This window comes from Aphanomyces astaci, assembly GCF_000520075.1.
Source record: "Aphanomyces astaci strain APO3 unplaced genomic scaffold supercont1.8, whole genome shotgun sequence".
Taxonomy (NCBI): Eukaryota; Oomycota; class Saprolegniomycetes; order Saprolegniales; family Verrucalvaceae; genus Aphanomyces; species Aphanomyces astaci.
In genome coordinates, this window is record NW_009798271.1 from 1,317,393 (window position 1) to 1,337,166 (window position 19,774).

The following is a 19,774-nucleotide window of genomic DNA, read 5'->3' on the forward strand; positions in this document are numbered from 1 at the left end:
GCTAAACCTATGCCTGCATCTGGGGTTGTTTGCCCTCCAGTGAGCAACGCACGATTCCATGCGTACATGTGCAAAGCGCCAACACGGCGAACTATGTGGACGCATCTTGCAGCCACGGGGCCATCCATGAGTGCTAGTAGGTGGGCCGTAACGACACGTTTCGAGGCGACGTGGGTGCTCCATTGGCAAAAGCACGAGACGGGCCAGCCGCACTCGTGACTGACCACGCGGCGGCGCTCCATGGGTGCTGGTAGGCGAGCGGTCACCACACGTTGTGAGTCTCTCTGCCTTGGTAGCTGTAGTCCATGTGACAAGGTGTTCCAGTGCCAATGGCACAAGGCGTACGAGTCGAGCGGCATGGGCTTCGCGCTCCTCGGTGGTCAGTTGTTGGCGCCATGCTACGTTCAGAACGTGGATTTGCCATTTTGAGTGAAGGTTCGGGCTGCTGATATTGGTTTTTGTTGCCATAGAGTCGAGGTAGGCGAGTGGGCTGCGGCGCCGCGAGACGGCGCGCCTCGGCCTTCTTCATATCGGTGGCCCGGTATGCGGCACGATGATCAAGTTAAGCGTCCATGAGAAGCACCCGCTTCGAGGACACATTCCGACTGGCGTTCCGACCGCGCCTTCGCTGGCGTGCTCGAATATCGTAAAATCTTGAGTCAGAAGATCAAATTCTTGCTGTAAATAACTACATATGCTGCCTGCGACGTGTGACCTTTCAAGATCGACAGGATTGGCACGAAATAAGTTGCATATATGACGCTAATTGGGCAGATAATTTTTCGAAATGAATTGCAATTTCAACACTTCATCACAATCGGATCACCTCTGTGTGATGGCGGCATACGTCACCACCGAATCGAACTTCAGCATGGGGGTATTTCCATCGTCCAGGTTTCTATTCTGGGGCCAATGGTGGATGTATCCAATATGTCAAGCTCCTCGTTCCAAATGGAGCATATACTGTACAGTAACCAATTCATGATGATTTCAGAGGTCCTACGCTACTACTAGTACAGTCCTGACAAAAACTATAGACGCACTCGAGTTCTTGAATTTTTTGAAAAAATATTCAGTTTTGAATCATCGTACTTTGGGATTATACTTTGAATTGGTATCGAATTGTGATACTAGTCTAAAACTTGTGAAATCCATTTTACTTTTTTGTAAAATTGAGAAAAACCAGTTTTCAGGGTGATAAAAACTATAGACGCACTGAGATTTCATTCACTATTTATCGATTGCACCTCCGTTTTTCAAAACTACTTGAGCCATTCTTGTTGGCATACCTTCCACAAGATTTTCGAGGTAACTTCCCTGCAGTTGCTCCCAAGAAACGCGAATCTGGGCCTTGAGTTCATCCACGGCGTTGTCTTGTTGAAAAATGGGGTCAATTATGCCATGTTGGCAACGCAGTTTTCCCAGAAATGATAACAGGTACATGTCCAACGTCCTGCAGTAACTAGTACTGTTTTGTTTGCCTTCGAGGAAGGCCAATTCAGTGCGTCCAAATGCGCTCATTGCAGCCCAAATCATGACGCTTGCACCACCACTCACTCGCTTAGTGTAAATTTCTTGCTCCTTTCTGAGGTCGTGCCAGTAGTATTGATGGCCATCTGGGCCATCCAAATTGAATTTTTTTCGTCACTGAAGACGACGTTGGCCCAGAGGTTTGATTTGGACATCCATTCGGCAGCAAATTTGGCCCTCGCCCTTTTATGGTGTTTTTTGAGCGCTGGGCGAGGTTTTCTCTTGATGTACTTGGCAAGCTTTGTTGAGCGGACCAGTGTCGCACTGTAGATGCTTTTACTGTGTTATTTAGTGCGTCGGCGATCCGTTTGGACGAATAATGCTTAACCGTGGCGAGGCGAATGATTTGTCTTAACATTCGTTTGGTGACTTTTGGCTTACGACCAATTTGTTTATTGGGTCTTGGGGTGGTTTTGGACTTCAAACATGTCCTTATGGCCTTTTCGCTGCATCCAATGGCTTTAGCAATGTAGTGATTGCTTTTGCCTTCATTGTGAAGGGCATGAACGGCGCCAACTTGCACCGAGGTCAAACGTTTGCCTCTTGGCATGAAAGTTTTTGAATAATGATGATTTGACAAGCTGCTTACATTTAGAATGTTCTAGATTGCTTAATTGGGCAAAAGTGGCTAGAAACTTGGCTTTATTTGGATGTAATCTCAGTGCGTCTATACTCCGGAGTAGTTTTTATCACCCTGAAAACTGGTTTTTCTCAATTTTACAAAAAAGTAAAATGGATTTCACAATTTTTAGTCTTGTATCACAAGTCGATACCAATTCAAAGTATAATCCCAAAGTGCGATGATTCAAAACTGAATATTTTTTAAATATTTCAAAAACTCGAGTGCGTCTATTGTTTTTGTCAGGACTGTACATGCTACAGTACCGGTAGTCCTGTACCAGAGTACTTCAAAGTATTTACTGCTAATAGTATTATTACCTCTGAATATCAGGAATGCTGTACAGTGTACAGTATACGTGTACTGTACGCATGACATGAAACGGTGTTTGCATCGTGTAACTGCCGGTTTCACGGTGTTGTTGTACCTGCGATACCAGGATGGTGGAGCTGATTGAAGTGATCGTCAAGGGACTGTGCACGGCGTACGCCCTGGCGATCTTTGGGGTCACGCAGCTACTGAAGAACGAAGCCAGGGACCGATTCTTCCTGTATATGACCTACGTGCTGGCGATGACTTGTCCATGGTAGCTATCAACTCGTACATATTATGCAATCCTCAAGTTCTTGTATATTAAACGTACATTTGCGGCATGGTTGCAGCATTTGGGCGCTGATTCGGTGAGCGAGCTCGCCCGTTACTTCGTGCAATTGGACTCACACAATCGTACAATACACGTCCATGCAGATGCGCAAGGGAATGGGACGCACGGCGCAAGGTGGTGGTAGTGAAGGAGAAGAAGAAGAAGAAGCCGGACATTGCAACCAAGAAGGACCCGCTGGTGGGGCTGACGCAGGCCGAGATTCTGGCGGCACAGCGGGAGAAGGCCAAGGACATCGGCGGGATCGGGGAAGCCAAGGGCGGCGGGATGAAGGCGAAGAAACCCAAAGGCAGTCCGAAGCGGAAAGGACCTCCGAAAAAAGACAAAGGACCGAAGAAAGGGGATAGCAATAAAGTATAACTCGACTGTTTATAGTAGCTAGCTACAGCCATAGCCTGATTGATACAGCCATGGCCAGCTACAGCCAGCCATAGCTAGCTACAGCTTGTACAGCCAGCTGAGAGCAAACAACATCAAATGATTGAGAATTGAACACTGAATGAACACGTAATACGATGTTAATAGTTAATCGACTACGAACCAGACTTCACGACATTGATGCTGCGAATGCCGTTCCAAGAGATGTCCTTGTGCACATACTGTTGTTTACTGCGGCAAGATGGGCGTGTATTCGGCCTTTTGCTCACCAGCGAACAGACCGTACACGACAAACACACCGCCGACAACAAAGTGGATCCACGCAGAGTACAGGCCGTAGTCGTTCAGGAGGCGGTACGTGTAGAACCCGAGGAAGATGACAAACAAACCCGAGCCCACGTACGATTCAAGGAACGAGAACCACTTGAGTGGCACCTTCCAGCCCAGCGCGGCGGTCGATAGAAGCACAAGCGCAAAGAAGAGCTGGTACAGACGCAAGAACACGTTGGCCACGTCCAAGCGCGGCGACGAGGACAGGTACGTGTCTTCGGCCAAGGCGTACACGGCGGCGATCGTCGAGAGCAGGCCGAGCACGGCGAGGAGCACTTGATGCGTGGTGGAGATGATTTTGGCCATGTTGGCAAGAGAGGGCAGAATGAATTGTGGGAGCTAGCTACTCGAACGACGTCGCACGCACGAGTTTGAAGTGGCGAGGAGGCGAAGAACGAAGGCAAAGAAAAGTCAATCGGCGAAGGAAGATAAATGGCTTTTTCTGGATAGGCAAGTTGCAGTTGGTAGATCCAACAAGATACTAGTATTATAATAGTACGTAATTGATGTCGAATTAAATGACATACTAACCTCAAGAGAGATGATGATGGTGGATATTATTGGGGTTCCTGAGAACCTGTCGGACGCGATATGTGCAATGCGGGCCCCATTGTTTGAATGGTATATTAGACAGCTGACATTTGTGAATTTATATTTGAGTGATTAGAAAAGGAGAAATGCAATGGACAGACCATTGCCATTGTCGTGATTGTTGTTATCACTACTGACTGCTCAGTGTGAAGTGACAGAAATGTTGAATGAGAAAACTCGGCATAAATGTGCGTGGCCCAAACCTCCTCATGCGATTGGCTTGCCGCCCGCTGCGTCATGGATGAAAAGTGCAGGTGTTTCTGCTGCATCAATATCAAGCACACAAATATGTCGCCGCGGTGACTTTGGTACGAGATACAGTACTGTACGGTAAATTTACCACCAGCACGGTATCGCTGAGGCAGCAGCTTCACGGTTGGGGGGGGGAAGTGGTGGTGCTTTGTTCAATGTAAATATGTATGTAGTTCGTGAGTCTGGGACCACCTGCAGCTAGCTAGCTACAGTAGCTACCCATGTTCTAGTACTGTAGAATGATCGTGCTTATTGGACATGCACGAGCTACAATAACGTCAAGGGCAACGTTCGTTTTCGTTTTGGCTGGTGATCTTCATTGACTTCATGGTGCTTTACAGAGTAATAACAACGAGTACATATTGTATTGTACTGTACAGGTAAGCTGTGATGGACACTCGGATCCAAGATGGCAATCCAACGACGAGCGGTACTGTATTCGGTTGACACCCAGGTGAATGTATTCTTTGGGATGATAGAGTTGGCTACTGTACGTACTGTAGCTGTGAAAGGTGGTCGAAGTGGGCTAGAACGTTTCGATGATGACGAGAACCAAATAGCCAAATATGTCGAGTGTACTGGAGAGATCCTGTGTTTGGGTAGCCTCGCTGTGGCATTAGTTAGCAGGTCGACGCTAGACAGTCCTAACGTTAGCGAAGGATTCAAAGCATACGTCGCCGCCCTATGTTCACTCTAGGCGAGAATGACCACACGGTGGTCGACATTATTGTGATGGTTCACCCTTCCAAAATGTGCATGCCTCCATGTCCTGAGCTACCCGAAGTCGCAAACGACAACCCAGTTACACTCCACAACCAATTGACTGATCCACCATCAAACGCCATCACCACGACACTGCCCCAATGATCCATGACCGCCGCATCGCACCCGCCGTGCCCACCTGACGGCCAAGACAATACACTGGCACTCTCGTCGCCTCTCCTTACTACCACCACTACACATAGGGAGCAACAACCCGCCGATTCGGTATCCGCGCCGCCCCCTAGTCCCTGGATTACCACCTCCAGCAGCTTAAGCACACTGCTTCCCTGGAGCCCGCCACAAATAGGTTTCCAAGTAGTAAGTCCGCTAGCTCCAAAAGCAGCTAGTACGCGACCGAGGCAATCGACGAGTTTGTACGAGGATCAACCAGTAGGTTGGTTGACACTACGGTGAAGGGGCGAGAATGCCTGATGTAACGATATATCAACACAAATACATTACACATTAATAACCATCCTTATCCCTTGGTGAAGTAGTCCCAAATCTTCTGGATGCTGCTTCCGCCCGCCGCAGGGTCAATGACCGACGTCATGAGGCTGCGCAGGTCGTTGACGAGGTTTTGGAGCTTGGCGGCAAAGTCTGGGGCCAGAACCACGTCGCAGTAGCTGCGGATGAGCGCGCTCTTTTCGTCCGTATCGAGGAGGCGGTGGAAGCAGCTGCGGATTTCAAACCGGTTGTTCCATGCGCGCTTGGTGCTGGGCGACACGTCGACAAAGGACGGGGTCAGGTGCGCCTCGCCGTTGCGGGCGAGCAGCAGCTTGTTGATGGCCATGCACTCGCACGTGGCGACGATATCTGTCAAGTACGCTTCCGTCGACTGCAGTTTACCCACTTGACTGGACAAGTACGGAATGCTAAACACATTGGACTCTTGCAGTGTCGACAGGACATGATGGGTATTGGCAAACACGCCGTCGACCCATTCCAAGTACTGCTGTGCCAATTCGATAGAGTACGTGGCGTTAGTATCGTCGTCAATCGTGGTGCCGTCGTTATCACTTGAAGCCTGGAGCAGCATCGATGATAAGTCGACGTGGCGAGGACGAGAGGCCACGAGCGTGGCGAGGACACTCGGCGCAGGTCGACTCACGCACCCACTCGTGCTCCACAGCCGATCATCCATGTCGTTTGTCTGGTATGTATAGGCGTATTCGCCCAGCGTAGTCGTATCCAACACATCCCCGGGGGTGGTAAACGTGCGCGGAATGTACTCAGTCAATTCTTCCGAGGCGTCAATGTCCACTTGGCGGTACTCGCCGTTGGGCTGCAAGTCGAACGTTTCGAACACGAACGGGTCGTTGATGCCGTCGCCAGAGTTGGAACCGCGGTAGCACGGCCCTTCCGTCGTCCTCGTCGCCGTCGACGGGTGCGTGCACGCGTGGCAGGCTTCCCAGAGCGCATACACGCGATCAATGTTGGTCTACGGATACACATACATGTGAGCATGACGATCTTGGTGAAGAAGGGTCAACTGACATGATGGAGCAAGAACACGGGGTCGGCGGGTGAGATGAACGTGCGGAGGTACGCGCCAGACCGATCATGAGGAAGGACGTGGATGTCGCCCAACGCGATCGAGACAAACGTCGAGTAATCCGATGCCCGAGCCAACGACGCGGCCAGCGTCAAGAAGGACGTGGACGCCAACGGCGTCGCATACGTTCCGCTGTCGTCGCTCTAGAATAGATTCATGTGTGACGACGTGATTCCCAAGGCAATTATAGGGTGATTGTAGATATGTCTTACAAAGTCATTCCATCCGCGGCGAATGATCGGACACGACGGGTCCCACGCCGTCTTGTACTTGTGAAGGTCCATCCCAGCATGCCAATCTTTAGTGACGTCGTTCAGAACGCAGTAGCCGCTGGCACTGCCGGACGCCATGCCCGACTCGGGATCGTTGTAGATGGGGATGCTCACAAACGGGCTTGACGTCGACGCCCCGCCGCCCCAGTCGCGGAGTACCCCTAGTATACAGTATTATCATCCATACGGGCAATCGTACGAGCATGGACTGTGGGTGTATCTGTACCACTGCACTGGGTGCGGGACGCGCACTTGGTCGTTTGCATGGCCACGGCGTCTTGGGCCCAGTCCCAGTACGGCAGCGTCAGGCACGAACACACCCCCCCCATCGACCGGAGCATGTTTTCCACCACGAGAAGCCACTTGCGGTGCCACTGCACAAACGCATTTGTGTGGTGTGCGTACTCGTCGTTGGGCTTGAACACATGGATGCCAGTCATCTTCTGGTACAGCCCAGTTTGGAACAGCTTGGTCACGCACAGCTGGGTGGTGGCCTTTTCTTGTGGGGAGAGCTGGTACCAGTCCTTGCGGACGTTGCTGCACCTACTCTTGGTGCACGTACTCGCACCATGCGCCTCGGACGACACACACGTGTACAGCGCTTCGACGCGACATCGCTTGCTGCACCCGTCGCCAGACACGGTGTTGCCATCGTCGCAGAATTCAGAGTCCGACAGGTACCCGTCGCCGCAGGTGGGAACCCGGGTGCAGGTCGTCGCGCGACCCAGCGGCGTCGAGCACGTAAAGCTCCCTTCGACTGTGCAAGTGGCGCTGCACCCATCTTTGCTCGCTGTGTTGCCGTCGTCGCACGCTTCATTGGAGGTTCGGATACCGTCCCCGCAGATCGTCGAGCACACGGACGGACTGGCCTTGCTGCACCCATACCCCGTTTCGACGCGGCACGTAGAGCTGCACCCATCGCTCGACCGCGTGTTCCCATCATCGCATCCTTCTGCACCAGCCAAAATGCTACGAAATATCAATTTAGAACTCACACATTAGCATAACGTGGTGTAATTCCTACCCGTCGCCACAGACTGCGCGGCAGTGGGATACCCCCGTGGTGAGCGTCGAGCACACAAAGCCCGCCTCGATTTGGCATGTTGTGCTGCACCCATCCCCCACCGCGGTGTTGCCATCGTCGCATGTTTCAGGGGCAATCACTTTGCCGTCGCCGCACGTAGGTGTGCACGTACTCAGCCCCGCGTCTGACTGTTTGCAAGTGTAGCCGAATTCTATCCCACACGACCCAGTGCACCCGTCGCCACTGACCACGTTGTTGTCGTCGCAGGCTTCCGCCGACGTTTTCACACCGTTGCCACACAGGCCTTGGCACACGCGGCCATTGCAGACGTAGCCAGATTCCACCTGGCACGTCGCGCTGCACCCATCTCCAGACACAGTGTTGCCATCGTCACACGTTTCGCCGGCGTCCGTGTACCCGTCTCCGCACCTAATTCAACGTTACTTAGCATCCAACTGCAATAACTCCAGCCTCATTAAGGTAGAATCACGGGTCGTAGAACCTACCGTGTGGGCGGGATTTCGACTTTTTTGCAATTCACACACCCCCGAGACGTTTCGTCGCATTCTTCCCAGCCTTTGACCACACCATCGCCACATACAGGGCCACACACAGACTTGGCGGCGTTGGCCAGCGAATTGTCGCAGCTCCAGCCAGTTTCCACGGCGCACAATGCTGAGCACCCGTCGTTGTCGAGGGAATTTCCATCGTCACACTTTTCCCCGCCAGTCACAAAAGCATCGCCACAGACGGTGTCGCACACGGATGTCTTGCCGTCAAACGACGGGGGGGTGCACTTGTAGCCTTTTTCTACCTTGCAGTCGAGTGAGCACCCGTCGCCGGACACGCGGTTCGCATCGTCGCAGGCTTCGACGGGGAACGCTGTGATGCCGTCGCCGCAAGTCGCCAGACACTGCGATACCCCGTCCGAGTTGCGCTCGCACTTGTAGCCAGGCTCCACGATGCACGTGTCTGAGCATCCGTCGAACGGCGCCGTGTTGCGGTCGTCGCACTTCTCGGATCCGGTGACGATGCCGTCTCCGCACACGGGACTGCACACCGACTTGCCGGTGGCGTCGGGGCTGCACGTGTACCCGCGCTCGACGCCGCAGGTCGGGGAGCACCCATCGCCGGCCAGGAGGTTTCCGTCGTCGCAGCCTTCGAGGCCAAGCGCATGGACGCCGTCGCCACACGTGGCCGAGCAGAGGCTCTTGGTCAGTTGATGGGGTTGGGTGCACACCGCGCCGCGCTCGACTTGGCAGCTGCTGCTGCACCCGTCTCCGTTGACGATGTTGCCATCGTCGCACGTTTCAGCGCCTTCGAGCCGCGCGTTGCCGCATGAAATGAGATTGCACGAGCTCAACGCGTGGTCGGACGTCGTGCATGCAAAGCCGACTTCGATCTGGCACGCAGTGGAGCACCCGTCGTTGTTGTTGGCGTTGCCGTCGTCACATTGCTCGTCCGAGGTCTTGATGCCGTCGCCACACCGGCGGTTGCAATCGGCTTGGCACGCGGACGAGAGGCACGCCCCTGTACACCCGGCACTCCACTGCCGACCGAATGACACGACGGTCGTGTCGCACATCGGTGTTTGAGCTTTCACACACGAGGAGCAGATGGGGTCTGCGGGGTGGCATTGTGGAGTTGGCGAGCATTCCGTGATGCACATGGGCGACTGACACGTTTCGTAGCATGGGATATTCCATTCGTCGCGGTTGCATGACGCCGGGGCTTGCTTGGCCACGCATGCGGAGCATGCAGTGCTGGGAGAAAACTTGGAGCAGAGCGGGTTCGGCAAGCAAACGGGCGCGCAGTCTTCCATGAGACCCAGCGACAAGCAGTGGCAATCCTTGGCCAGATTGTACTGCGGGTCGTAGCCGTCCATGCCAATGACATAACACAGCGGAGCCACAGCTTGCTTGGCGGCTAAGTTGGCGATGCACGAATGGCTACAGAGCAGTCACATGAGACGAAGAAGGATGGTGGAAGGACTTTCAATGGTGAGTTTTACCATTGAAAGTTGATGCTTGGATCCGTAGACAGCAGGAACGGACTGCGGAGAATCACGCGGGCGGCATCGTAGAATATGTTGGGGCAGTACCCGTCATCTGCAAGCGCTACTTGGGCGAGTGCCGTCGCAACCGCCACAAACAGCTTCATGGCAGAATGAAAACTGTGTGAATCTTTTGGATCGCGACTGGCCAGGCCGCGACGGTTCGCGTGTAGCCAATCACACGAGCTCATTGTTGATTCGGATTTTGGATTGGTCGAAATCATTGAAAGCTACTGTGGCCTCTCTATGTATCCTTTCATGATACTGTGTAAGTATTAATAACTACTAGTATATAGTAAGTACTACGTAGTAACTGTATCCGACTTTAGTACAGTAAAAATACACTTGGTATTAATAATATTGAATCACATTTGAACTTTTGATTAACTGAATACACTTATTCCTTCTATAAGAGCCAATCAGATCCATCAAAGTTGGACAATAATCCTACGGTAACGTTAGTGCCCAGACTTCTGACGCTAACTTACAGCTGATCAATATTCAAATGCTACGTAGTACTATGTATTTAATAGTACACTCTTATATAGTACATAGTACGAGCGTATTGTTCCGAGTAGTACTGTAGTCCGACAGGTACAGTATGAGAACAGCATCAAAAGTGTACTGTATTTTTTATTCATATAGTATATATATATATCAATCCGCTACACCATGCCTCCATTGACCACACGCGACGACGACGATAGCAAATTTAACTCTTCGTCCGCTTCTTCGATGGCCCCGAGCCCGACCCGCGACTTGAGAGAAGTCCATAGGTACTCAAACGATGGTGCAAACCCCATATCGACGGCAAAGTGGTGTAGGGTCGTCCGCGACAGCGAGTACATTTGGCTGGGGGGGAGCGTAAAGTCCGAGTGCAGGATCACGGGGAAGATGGGTTTGCCTAGCATATATAGTATTATTATGGTAATAGATAGCTTGGCACAAAACTACCTTTGTCTTCGGCAAACGCCAACTGGTCGTTCAATAGCTCCGACTTGGCGGATTTGGCCGACAAAATCACAATCACCGCCGAGCATCGTAATATCGCGTCCTTGGCTGCATGCACACGCACACTCATCTCTTGGCTGGTTTTCAGATCCAAATAGCATTCCAGCTACCAAGTATACCGCCATTTTTCAGCCAAAAATGAGCAAAAATACTACTCGACATATACGAGTGCTATATACGTACCTGCTTGTGTTTAGTCAATTCAATGTACAGCCGTCGTGAAAACGAACGGTGGCAGTCGCCGTGCGCCAAGAAGACAAACTTGCGGTCGAGGAGGCCCTGCGCCGGACTCGGGCTGGCGCGGGGACTCGCAAAGAAGCTCGACGTGTTGGACCCGGTCGGTGACAGCATGGTCAGTTGCGAGCGGAGGTGGGCGGTTTTCTTGCGCTTTTTCTCAATTTCGTCTCGAATGCCATCCAAGAGCAGGCGGAATTGCACGTTGTACTTGGCTTCGTTGTACTCGTACGTGATATTTCTACGCAAAACAATGTTAATATCCATGTTCACGACAACATTATACATGAGAAACCATCATATAATATCAGAGGCGGAGGACCAAATCGGTTCGAAATTAGAAAAAAGTTGATCACATCGAATGTCGTCGCCAAATCAAAAATCATGATATGTTGAGTTCTGCCCAACAGGATTCGCTTTGTCCCTTGGAGTGTTTTGGGCAAAACCTCCTGTGTACTGAATAATACTGCTGTATTATCCACGGCTGTATATAGCATCACATGTATATATATATTCAATTCGATATATTCGAAATTCGAGTGTTAGGGTGGTGTTCAATCGAATGACCAGCAAACTCACCAAATCGACAGACAATCGATGTACGACCAATCAAAACCTAGACCTCGAATCAAGTAGCCAATCATATTATCCATTCTTCGACCAAATCAACATCGAATTAGTGTGTGTGACTGAAATTAGTGTAACATCGGACGAGTATTTCAAACGTCAAACAATCGATAAACGATGGATTTGGCGAATCAGCACAAAAGTCCAACATTTTGGGTCAAAGAAAGACAATAATATATAATATATATACGCATAAAGTGCATATCAACGTCCATGTTCGACTACACTCTACACGTTCTTAACGTTGATTGAATAGGACCAAAACAAACAAATACTACTACGTACTACCTTGGATTGGTGTTGTCAATGTGGGTAATCGCCGGCTCAAATGGAACAATCTGACGCGTGTACAGGTACACTTGGAGCTCCTCATTCAACCGAACGTTCTCGGTAGAGATGGGCAGCACCGGCGTGCCCACCTGTTTGGCAGTCGCGAGCTCCTTCAAGCACCACTCAGACCGCGTGTAGTCTTCTGTGATGATGGCCACCAACAGCGTCGCATTTGAGATGCCCTTGGCGATCTCTTCCCGCCACACCGACCCCCCCCCGATGCCCGACGGGTCCATCGTGTCGAGCCATGCCGTGATATTGACTGCTTCGAGGCTCTGCCGAAGCTTGAGCGCCACTTGGGCATGCGAATGCGTGTAGCTGATCATCACGTCGCGATGGCCCGCGGCGCTTTTGATGGCAAACTGCAGCGCCGTGGACGTCGCAATGTCGATGGCGCGAAAGCCGGCGTGGTTGGTGGCCATGATGCTGGCACCGCAGCCCACCTGCGACAGGGTTTGATATATCCGATTTGATATTTTTCAAACATTATATCGTACCAAGGCAGTGGCCGTGTCTTGCTTTTCATGCTTGATCGCAATGTGCAACGCCGTGTCGCCGCTGGACTTGAGCTGGAAATTGATGTCACCTCCGAATTCCACCAGCGCCTAGCGAATCAAATAAAGCATACCATAGGCAACAGAAACAATTCTTCCCAACATTTATATATATATATATATATATATTTAAAAGGAAAACTAAAAAAGGTAATAATACAATATCTTTGTATCCAACATCCATGATAATATATAAACATATATATATGTATAAACCTATGTTCAAAATACCACGTCACCCTATATTAGCATTCCTTCGATCGGTTTAAAATTCCAGTCAGATTACATGGATCTCCATCCAGTGACATCTCAATATATCCATGACAATATATATATATATATATACATCTGTACAAAACTACTCTTATGTTGACGATCCCACGTCATTCGATACAGTATCTCCATTCGCATGCCTCGAATCGTTTTAAAACTCGAGTAAGATTGCGCATGTCTCCACAACAATAATACACACACACACCCATAAATATATATATATATATATACCATCGTGTCAATATATATATATATCCGTACCCGCAACAAGTCTGGGTGCACACGTTCAGCAAACGCTGCACAAATCACTGGCGTCATCCCTTTCACGTCTTGGAGGTTGGCGTCTGCGCCGTTGACCAGCAGCACTTGGACAGCGTCCACTTTGTTATTGCGCACGGCCCAATGCAGCGGACTGCGGCCGCGGGCGTCCTGGAAATTGGGATCGGCGCCGCCCTGGATGAGCACGTCCACCGTCGACGCCTGTCCGTTGATGGCGGCCCAGTGCATGGGCGTGCGGATGTTGACGCCAATGTACCCGTGTTCGCCGAGGCAGTCGGGGTCCACCTTCATCTTCAAGTACTTTTGCACCCTACAGATATATATATACATATTGTGTTTAATTCTAAATGGAAAACATATATCGAGAATGAATATTCATAATATTGACACGATTAAATGTATTGAAGAAAAAATTCAGCAGCCGCAGCCAATCAGGTTGCTGGAAATTAGGACTCTATATATCAACAATTCAGTAGTGTTAGTGAGTACGTACAAGCACCACAGGACAACACTCTAAAGACATACATTCAGTACAAAGTATATCGATCGATAGATTTGGCGAATCAGCACTAAAGTTCGAATTTTGGGTAATAGGACAATAATATATATATATACATGGAGCAGTCAGGATATGAGAGTGTAGGGTTGGTTTATTCTAAACTGGAGCGAAAACACAACATATGGAGAATGAACGATATCGACACGACCACCAAATACATTTTTTTTTAAAGTTTATATTCATTTTTAATAATATTTTTTAAGAATTAAAAATAAAAAGAAGAAAAATATTTAATAAAATATAAAAAATATAATTTGATAAAAATGTTTTTCATTAATTTTTGTATTATTGTTTTTAAAATTATTATGTGATTTTAAATTTAAATTTTTGAAATTATTAAAATATTTATATATGCGACAGAAGAAGAAGAATTGAGCCAATCAGATTGGAGGAAATCAGGGCTATATCAACCACTCATTCGTGTAGTAGACCAAAATTGTACAAGTGTACTTACTATTAGCATCACCACCAAATAATCCTTTCCATACAAAAATAAAAATAAAATGGGCAGCGAATCCGCCCAACTCGGTCCAACAGTCTATATATATATATCGGCTACAAGCACAATCAATACATACAGTATATCGTCACTTGCATGAGCATACTGCTTATATATTCTATCGCACTGTAGATACATTATCGATATAGTGCTACTCCTGTACGTACTTGGTGTCGTGGCCCAGTGCAGCGTAGCGATGCATGGGAGTTAGCGCGACGTCGCCGCCCCAGTCTTCCAGTGCCGCGCAGACTGAGTAGTTTTCACGAAGGTACGCTACCTCTAACGCTGTGATGCAATTCGACGTCCTACGATGTGTACACTAATTAGATACGGCCGACAAAGAATTTCTCATTAAATAGTGTGAGCACAACATAATCCCACATATCAACAATGTAATTACTTGTACAAGGGTAACACTATTAACATGGAATTGGTGTACATGACCCCACAATATTCAATGTGAGGAAGTCATTCAATTTCGCATTTATACGCAATTGGCGAACAATAATTAGTGTGAGGAAGCGGTTCCAAGTTCAAATGGAATTGGTGTATGTCATTAATTAGTGTGACGAAGCAAGTATAAATGCAATTAGTGTACGACAATTAAAAAACAGAGTGATGAAGACATGGAATCCATCGGTGGTTCCGCGGGTACAAGAAAAGAATACTCAGTGTGAATCAGTCATTTCAAATGAAGGTATCCCACTTTCAAATGTAATTGGTGTATGACATGAATTAGTGTGATGAAGAAGAATCCCCATGTAGTAGGTGGTGTATGACACAAATTAGTGTGCAGTACTTTAAGTAATAGGTGCACTGAACTAGTAACAAATACAAACGAACACGAAACCATCCCAATCCCACTGCATCCCAAGCAACAGTATAACCCTTTGTCCATATACCCACCCGGAGCCTGGAACCATGAGCAAGTTGGCGCCCGCCGAGAGCAAAATCTCGACAATATTGGGGTGTTCAGCGTAAAACAGCGGCGGGATGCGGTCGGCGGCACTGGGCGACACGGCCAGTGTGTCCACAGCCGCGTGCATTTCGTCGACTAGAAACCGAACCGTGTCGATCTGTGACGTGGCAACGGCGCAGTGCAGCGGCGTGAGCAGCGTCAGGCGCTTGTGTTTGTGCTGGTCCACCGAGCTCACGGGTTGCTCCACGACGTACCGAATGAAGAACCAAAACAGGTCAGACGTGCTGATGCGGACTCGGGACACTTTGTCTAGGGCATTTACGTCAAAGCCAGCGGCGAAAAGCAGTCGAAGCGCGGGGATGTTGCCCATGGACGCCGCCACATGCACCGGGTTCTTCTCGGACACGGCAAAGTACCCCAACACGAGCTTGGCCGACGGGTACATGTGCTGGGCGAACGCGTTGCCGAGCAACAGCGCGGCTTCGTCTAGCAACGCCTGGACGTCGTCCAGGTTGCCGTGCTCGACGGCCTTGTATAGCTGTTTGCGGATGTGCTGCACCGACGTTTTCGCCCGTTTGGTGCCCCAATGGGCGCGGATATCCCCCGTCTGGTTGGACTCGCGGAACGCGCCGAGTTGCATCTTGATGTGTTCGCGGAACTGCGTAAAATGCGAAATGAAAGCAAACTGGCTGCAAAACACGACGATCGCCGCGCATGCATATGCAATGTCCAAGACTCGGTAGCACCGGAATTGGTTGTTGATGAGGTAGCCAATGCAGCCCAGCGTGAGGCACACCATGTACACGACCAAGAACACTGCCAACACCTACACCAAGACAGGAGGTTCATTCATTTATATCCCATGATCAACACACCACGACGAGAAAGGACGTATATGTCATCACGTGAGTACCTCGCAAAACTGAAGGTACCACGTGCGCGTGACCTTGAACTTTTTGTCCGACAGGTCGCTCGGCTTTTTCCGAGTGAACAGTTCAAACATGCGGATGCCCGTGGCCGGAAGGGTGAGGAAGAAGACCGCGGCGCCACACCAGTACGAAAACGCAGCAAAGCTGACCCATCGGTCGCACTGGAAATCGTTGTCGTTTCTCCACATGCGGTACTTCCTGTCCCGAAAGAAGTAGAGCAGGACCAACGCACTAACGTCGATCACGACGATCGTGAATCCACTCACAAAGAGCCGACGGGCAAAGAACGAATTGCATGTGAAGGAGAAGCCCAACACGCTTGAAGGGAGCTTCTGCATCATTTGAATAGCCGAGTGCGCCGGTGGCCGCTTCATAGACCCCATTTCTGCAGGGGATTCCGTCTGCGAATACCGTGGACCATGTCCGCGAGGCTCGTCGTAGCCGTCTGGAAACTCCTTTATCCCGTGGATGGAGACATGGATCTCTTCCTTCGTCGTCATGCTGGGCAAGAGAGGGGTCTTGATCGTCGACGCAGCCGAGGTATTCAGGATGTTCTGCTGGTGGGTCAAACAACGCGGTGCGGAACAGCATGGTAGAATATTGTATCAATTAATATCCTCCAATAACCTATTTGCGTGTATATTTGATTCGTTCATTCACCACTTAGTTATCCATCAAACCTTTTTAAATGCATATTCAGTCATTCTTCATAAATTCGGAACAATTGGAAGGGTACCAAATGGTCAAAAGTGTTTTCTGCGGTCATGCATTACAGTATTACTGATAACGTTAATTTAACGTAAAATTCTGCCTTAACTATGTTAACGCTAGACAGATTTCGCCAACGCAAGTTCTATTCTACTACATACTTAGTACTATGCGGTATCCGTGTTCTATCCTCTCTAATTCGATAAATATCGAGCCAACCTGTGACAATTTGTTACAGTAGCTGTAAGAATGACCGAATAGAATGAGTGCTTCGATTACACAAAGTACGGTGTACGTCATCTACAGTAACATAAAGCCTGAAATTTCTGAAAAATGGTTCACTGTGTCAATTGAGGAAATGATAAGGTGTTAGAGGATAACAAAATGTTTTAGAGGTTTAGCTATAACATATAAGAGGTTTCGGTAAATAACCTGCGAAAGTACATGCTACTACCGGATACTGTAGGCGTTATCCGGATATAGTACCACTTATCCGGTCATATTTTGTTTACAGTTACTGTCAATTTGGGACCTTTCTATTGTAAGATCGTACTTCGTGTCAATTTGGGACCTTTCTATTGCAACATGACTTTACGTTTTGTCAATTTTGCGATTTCCGCGATTGGCTTGTATTATACGTCTTGTGCTAACAGTAAACTACTTCGAAGTATCGATTTATAGAGCAATTTCACTCATAATTTTTCATTTGAAGATTTGTGTGGAGCGGTTTTGGACATCATATTTTTTACTGGCTTTACTGTTAGCTGATGCGAACGGTATCCGCAGCATCTTCATTGTATCCGGATAGTGTACATGTATATGATGTGTTGAGCTACTTGGCAGTGTATCGGCCAGTACCAGCCGGTATTGTACTGTAGCGGTGACCAAACTCTAAAGTTTATGGCATTTTTCGGGCCGAACAAGGCTTACGGAAACTTTTTAGTGTAGTTAGACGTCATCGCAACCTAAAGCGACGAGTTACGGACTTCGGGGCATGTGTTCTGCGGCCTGTCATGACCAGTGCGCTCCACCTATAAACTAGGCCAAATCTGTGGGCCACGTTTTATTGTTTAACATGTTAAACTTGAACCCCTTAAAACGCATAATCTATGCGTAACTGATATCATACAATTACCAAGATAAATCCCCTGCCCCTGTACTGTATATTGCGTACAGAGAGTAAGATGTCGGTTAAAAGTATATTGCATTGTCATTTCTCTATCATTTTAGAACTGAGGGACAAATCTCTTCCTCTAATCTTGTTCTGTTGCATTGTCATTTCTCTATATATTGCATTGTCATTTCTCTATCATTTTAGAACTGAGGGACAAATCTCTTCCTCTAATCTTGTTCTGTCGCATACATGCCTCTTTATACTTAGTTAAATATCAACTGCGGCAACGTCTTGCCGTCAAATCCCTGTATCTCGACGAATATTATAATTCTGAAAACACCGCAAGAGGATATAAAACTCCACCATTATGATTGACTACATTTCAGATTGAACATGATTGGACTACATTTCATAATTGTACAAACCCCGCGGCTGCGCTAGTGTGCTGGCAGAAATTAGGAATGGCGCTTCGCGCAGAAGTCTTCGCTTGAGCAACTCGAAATAACCTCTCTGACGTTAACGTTAACAAGCAAAATGCAATCCATATGCATATTCCCAGCGGTTACACAAGCACGTGTCCCACAAGACAGTAACCCCAATACTCTACCCTGGTAGTGACTACAGTACATTCTTCGAAGCATAATGTTCATTCTCCGTCCGGGTTTAGGCGCATCGCCAGAGGTTAGCTATCGCTAAACCCCGGCAAATGCACCCACCCCTCACAAAAATCAGAACTCCTTTCCAGGGTATTTGGGGTAAAGGAGAACTTCACTGACACCTTCGGATTGTCCACTTAAGTTCGAAGCAAAGCATAATGTTAACGTTACACGAAATAATGCAGTCAAATAATATACATATAACAATTGCATTGATAAAAGCAAATGGCATATCTTTACACTTCACTTTTCAAATGTGATTACTGTAAACGTTCTATACAGTATGGGATTAAATTAACATGCCAAACAATTTGATCAAAAATAAACTGCAGGCAACTCGCAATACATAATATAAAATATCACATGAATTTAATTAGTCAATGTAAAAAAATGCAGCCATATTTTAAGTCACTGATGTGTTTTGACAACAGAAGCAGCCTTCCTGTTAGTGGAGGCCATCAAATCGATCCGAAGAGTGATACGCTGCCACTCCTTCGTCTATGGCAGCGATGCCTCGAATGAGAGTGCTGCCATGTATCACGCAGCTGTGCACAACTCTTCCGCGACGCTCTCGTAAGCCTGTATGCCGTGACTGCTTCACGGTCTCTGGTTGTCATACTATTGAAATACTTTTATTTTTATCGTTTGAGATTGAAAAAGATGAAAAATTCCATCATCGAGAGACGTGTAATAACATAGAAACGAATACTATCATAACGTACTGTACTATAATAGTAGAGTTGCAATTTAAGAGCCATGTTTTGGAGTCGCTGCCAGGAAATGGAAGCAGCTCGGCATTGAGGAATGGGTTTCGATTTCTGAAAACTGAGAATTCAAGAGGAAATACAGGACTTCCCAGGAGCATGGAATCAACGATTTTCACAATATGTGCCATGTCCTAATGTCCTACTACGTAGTACTACGTAGTATTTCCCAAGCAAAGTAGGGGGACATATTTTATGCTTACAAATATTCGTAATATTAATCCTATTAGAGCATCCCCCGGCTGGTGTAAACGTAGAACTGTAAAATCCAGTTTATGGGGTGATAGCTGT

At 48.4% G+C, this 19,774-nt stretch overlaps 5 protein-coding genes across 7 annotated transcripts; 2 read left to right on the top strand and 3 right to left on the bottom strand.

The window, feature by feature from the left end:
- Nucleotides 1-9: 9 nt before the first annotated feature.
- H257_04840 (hypothetical protein) lies at nt 10-658 on the top strand (the record flags this gene model as incomplete). The annotated part of the gene is made up of 4 exons (XM_009829482.1): nt 10-136; nt 193-250; nt 303-411; nt 482-658. 4 exons carry the CDS (start codon nt 10-12, stop codon nt 656-658), a joined length of 471 nt encoding a protein of 156 aa, XP_009827784.1.
- A 1,895-nt stretch (nt 659-2,553) lies between these two features.
- Nucleotides 2,554-3,195, top strand: H257_04841. Of its 2 annotated transcripts, XM_009829483.1 has the most exons (3): nt 2,554-2,735; nt 2,812-2,829; nt 2,897-3,195. In XM_009829483.1, the coding sequence occupies exons 1-3, from the start codon at nt 2,590-2,592 to the stop codon at nt 3,168-3,170; spliced, it is 438 nt and encodes a 145-aa protein (XP_009827785.1). In that variant the 5' UTR covers nt 2,554-2,589; the 3' UTR covers nt 3,171-3,195. The 2 variants fall into 2 exon arrangements, with proteins under 2 accessions (XP_009827785.1, XP_009827786.1); XM_009829484.1 differs by having other exon boundaries at nt 2,554-2,829; nt 2,897-3,189.
- A 96-nt stretch (nt 3,196-3,291) lies between these two features.
- Nucleotides 3,292-3,961, bottom strand: H257_04842 (hypothetical protein). The gene has a single exon (XM_009829485.1). The coding sequence runs from the start codon at nt 3,822-3,824 to the stop codon at nt 3,417-3,419; it is 408 nt and encodes a 135-aa protein (XP_009827787.1). The 5' UTR covers nt 3,825-3,961; the 3' UTR covers nt 3,292-3,416.
- A 1,537-nt stretch (nt 3,962-5,498) lies between these two features.
- Nucleotides 5,499-10,148, bottom strand: H257_04843 (hypothetical protein). Its single transcript, XM_009829486.1, has 7 exons — nt 9,986-10,148; nt 8,481-9,923; nt 7,975-8,403; nt 7,177-7,919; nt 6,891-7,111; nt 6,621-6,821; nt 5,499-6,564 (listed from the first exon to the last, which is right to left on the bottom strand). Exons 1-7 carry the CDS (start codon nt 10,132-10,134, stop codon nt 5,602-5,604), a joined length of 4,149 nt encoding a protein of 1,382 aa, XP_009827788.1. The 5' UTR covers nt 10,135-10,148; the 3' UTR covers nt 5,499-5,601.
- A 493-nt stretch (nt 10,149-10,641) lies between these two features.
- On the bottom strand, nt 10,642-16,829 carry H257_04844. Of its 2 annotated transcripts, XM_009829487.1 has the most exons (9): nt 16,226-16,829; nt 15,300-16,138; nt 14,561-14,698; nt 13,318-13,645; nt 12,727-12,834; nt 12,188-12,672; nt 11,222-11,513; nt 10,982-11,144; nt 10,642-10,931 (listed from the first exon to the last, which is right to left on the bottom strand). In XM_009829487.1, exons 1-9 carry the CDS (start codon nt 16,739-16,741, stop codon nt 10,693-10,695), a joined length of 3,108 nt encoding a protein of 1,035 aa, XP_009827789.1. In that variant the 5' UTR covers nt 16,742-16,829; the 3' UTR covers nt 10,642-10,692. The 2 variants fall into 2 exon arrangements, with proteins under 2 accessions (XP_009827789.1, XP_009827790.1); XM_009829488.1 differs by lacking the exons at nt 10,642-10,931; nt 10,982-11,144 and having other exon boundaries at nt 11,167-11,513.
- Nucleotides 16,830-19,774: the final 2,945 nt, after the last annotated feature.

Coding starts and splice junctions, on each gene's coding strand:
- H257_04841 (XM_009829483.1), top strand. CDS start 2,590: ATGGTGGAGCTGATTGAAGTGATCGTCAAGGGACTGTGCACGGCGTAC.
- H257_04844 (XM_009829487.1), bottom strand. CDS start 16,741: ATGACGACGAAGGAAGAGATCCATGTCTCCATCCACGGGATAAAGGAG. Junction 11,145..11,221: donor AATTGACTAAACACAAGCAG/GTACGTATATAG, acceptor TATACTTGGTAG/CTGGAATGCTATTTGGATCT. Junction 10,932..10,981: donor GGCGTTTGCCGAAGACAAAG/GTAGTTTTGTGC, acceptor TATATATGCTAG/GCAAACCCATCTTCCCCGTG.
- H257_04842 (XM_009829485.1), bottom strand. CDS start 3,824: ATGGCCAAAATCATCTCCACCACGCATCAAGTGCTCCTCGCCGTGCTC.
- H257_04843 (XM_009829486.1), bottom strand. CDS start 10,134: ATGAAGCTGTTTGTGGCGGTTGCGACGGCACTCGCCCAAGTAGCGCTT. Junction 7,920..7,974: donor CGCGCAGTCTGTGGCGACGG/GTAGGAATTACA, acceptor GATATTTCGTAG/CATTTTGGCTGGTGCAGAAG. Junction 6,822..6,890: donor GCCGCGGATGGAATGACTTT/GTAAGACATATC, acceptor AATCTATTCTAG/AGCGACGACAGCGGAACGTA.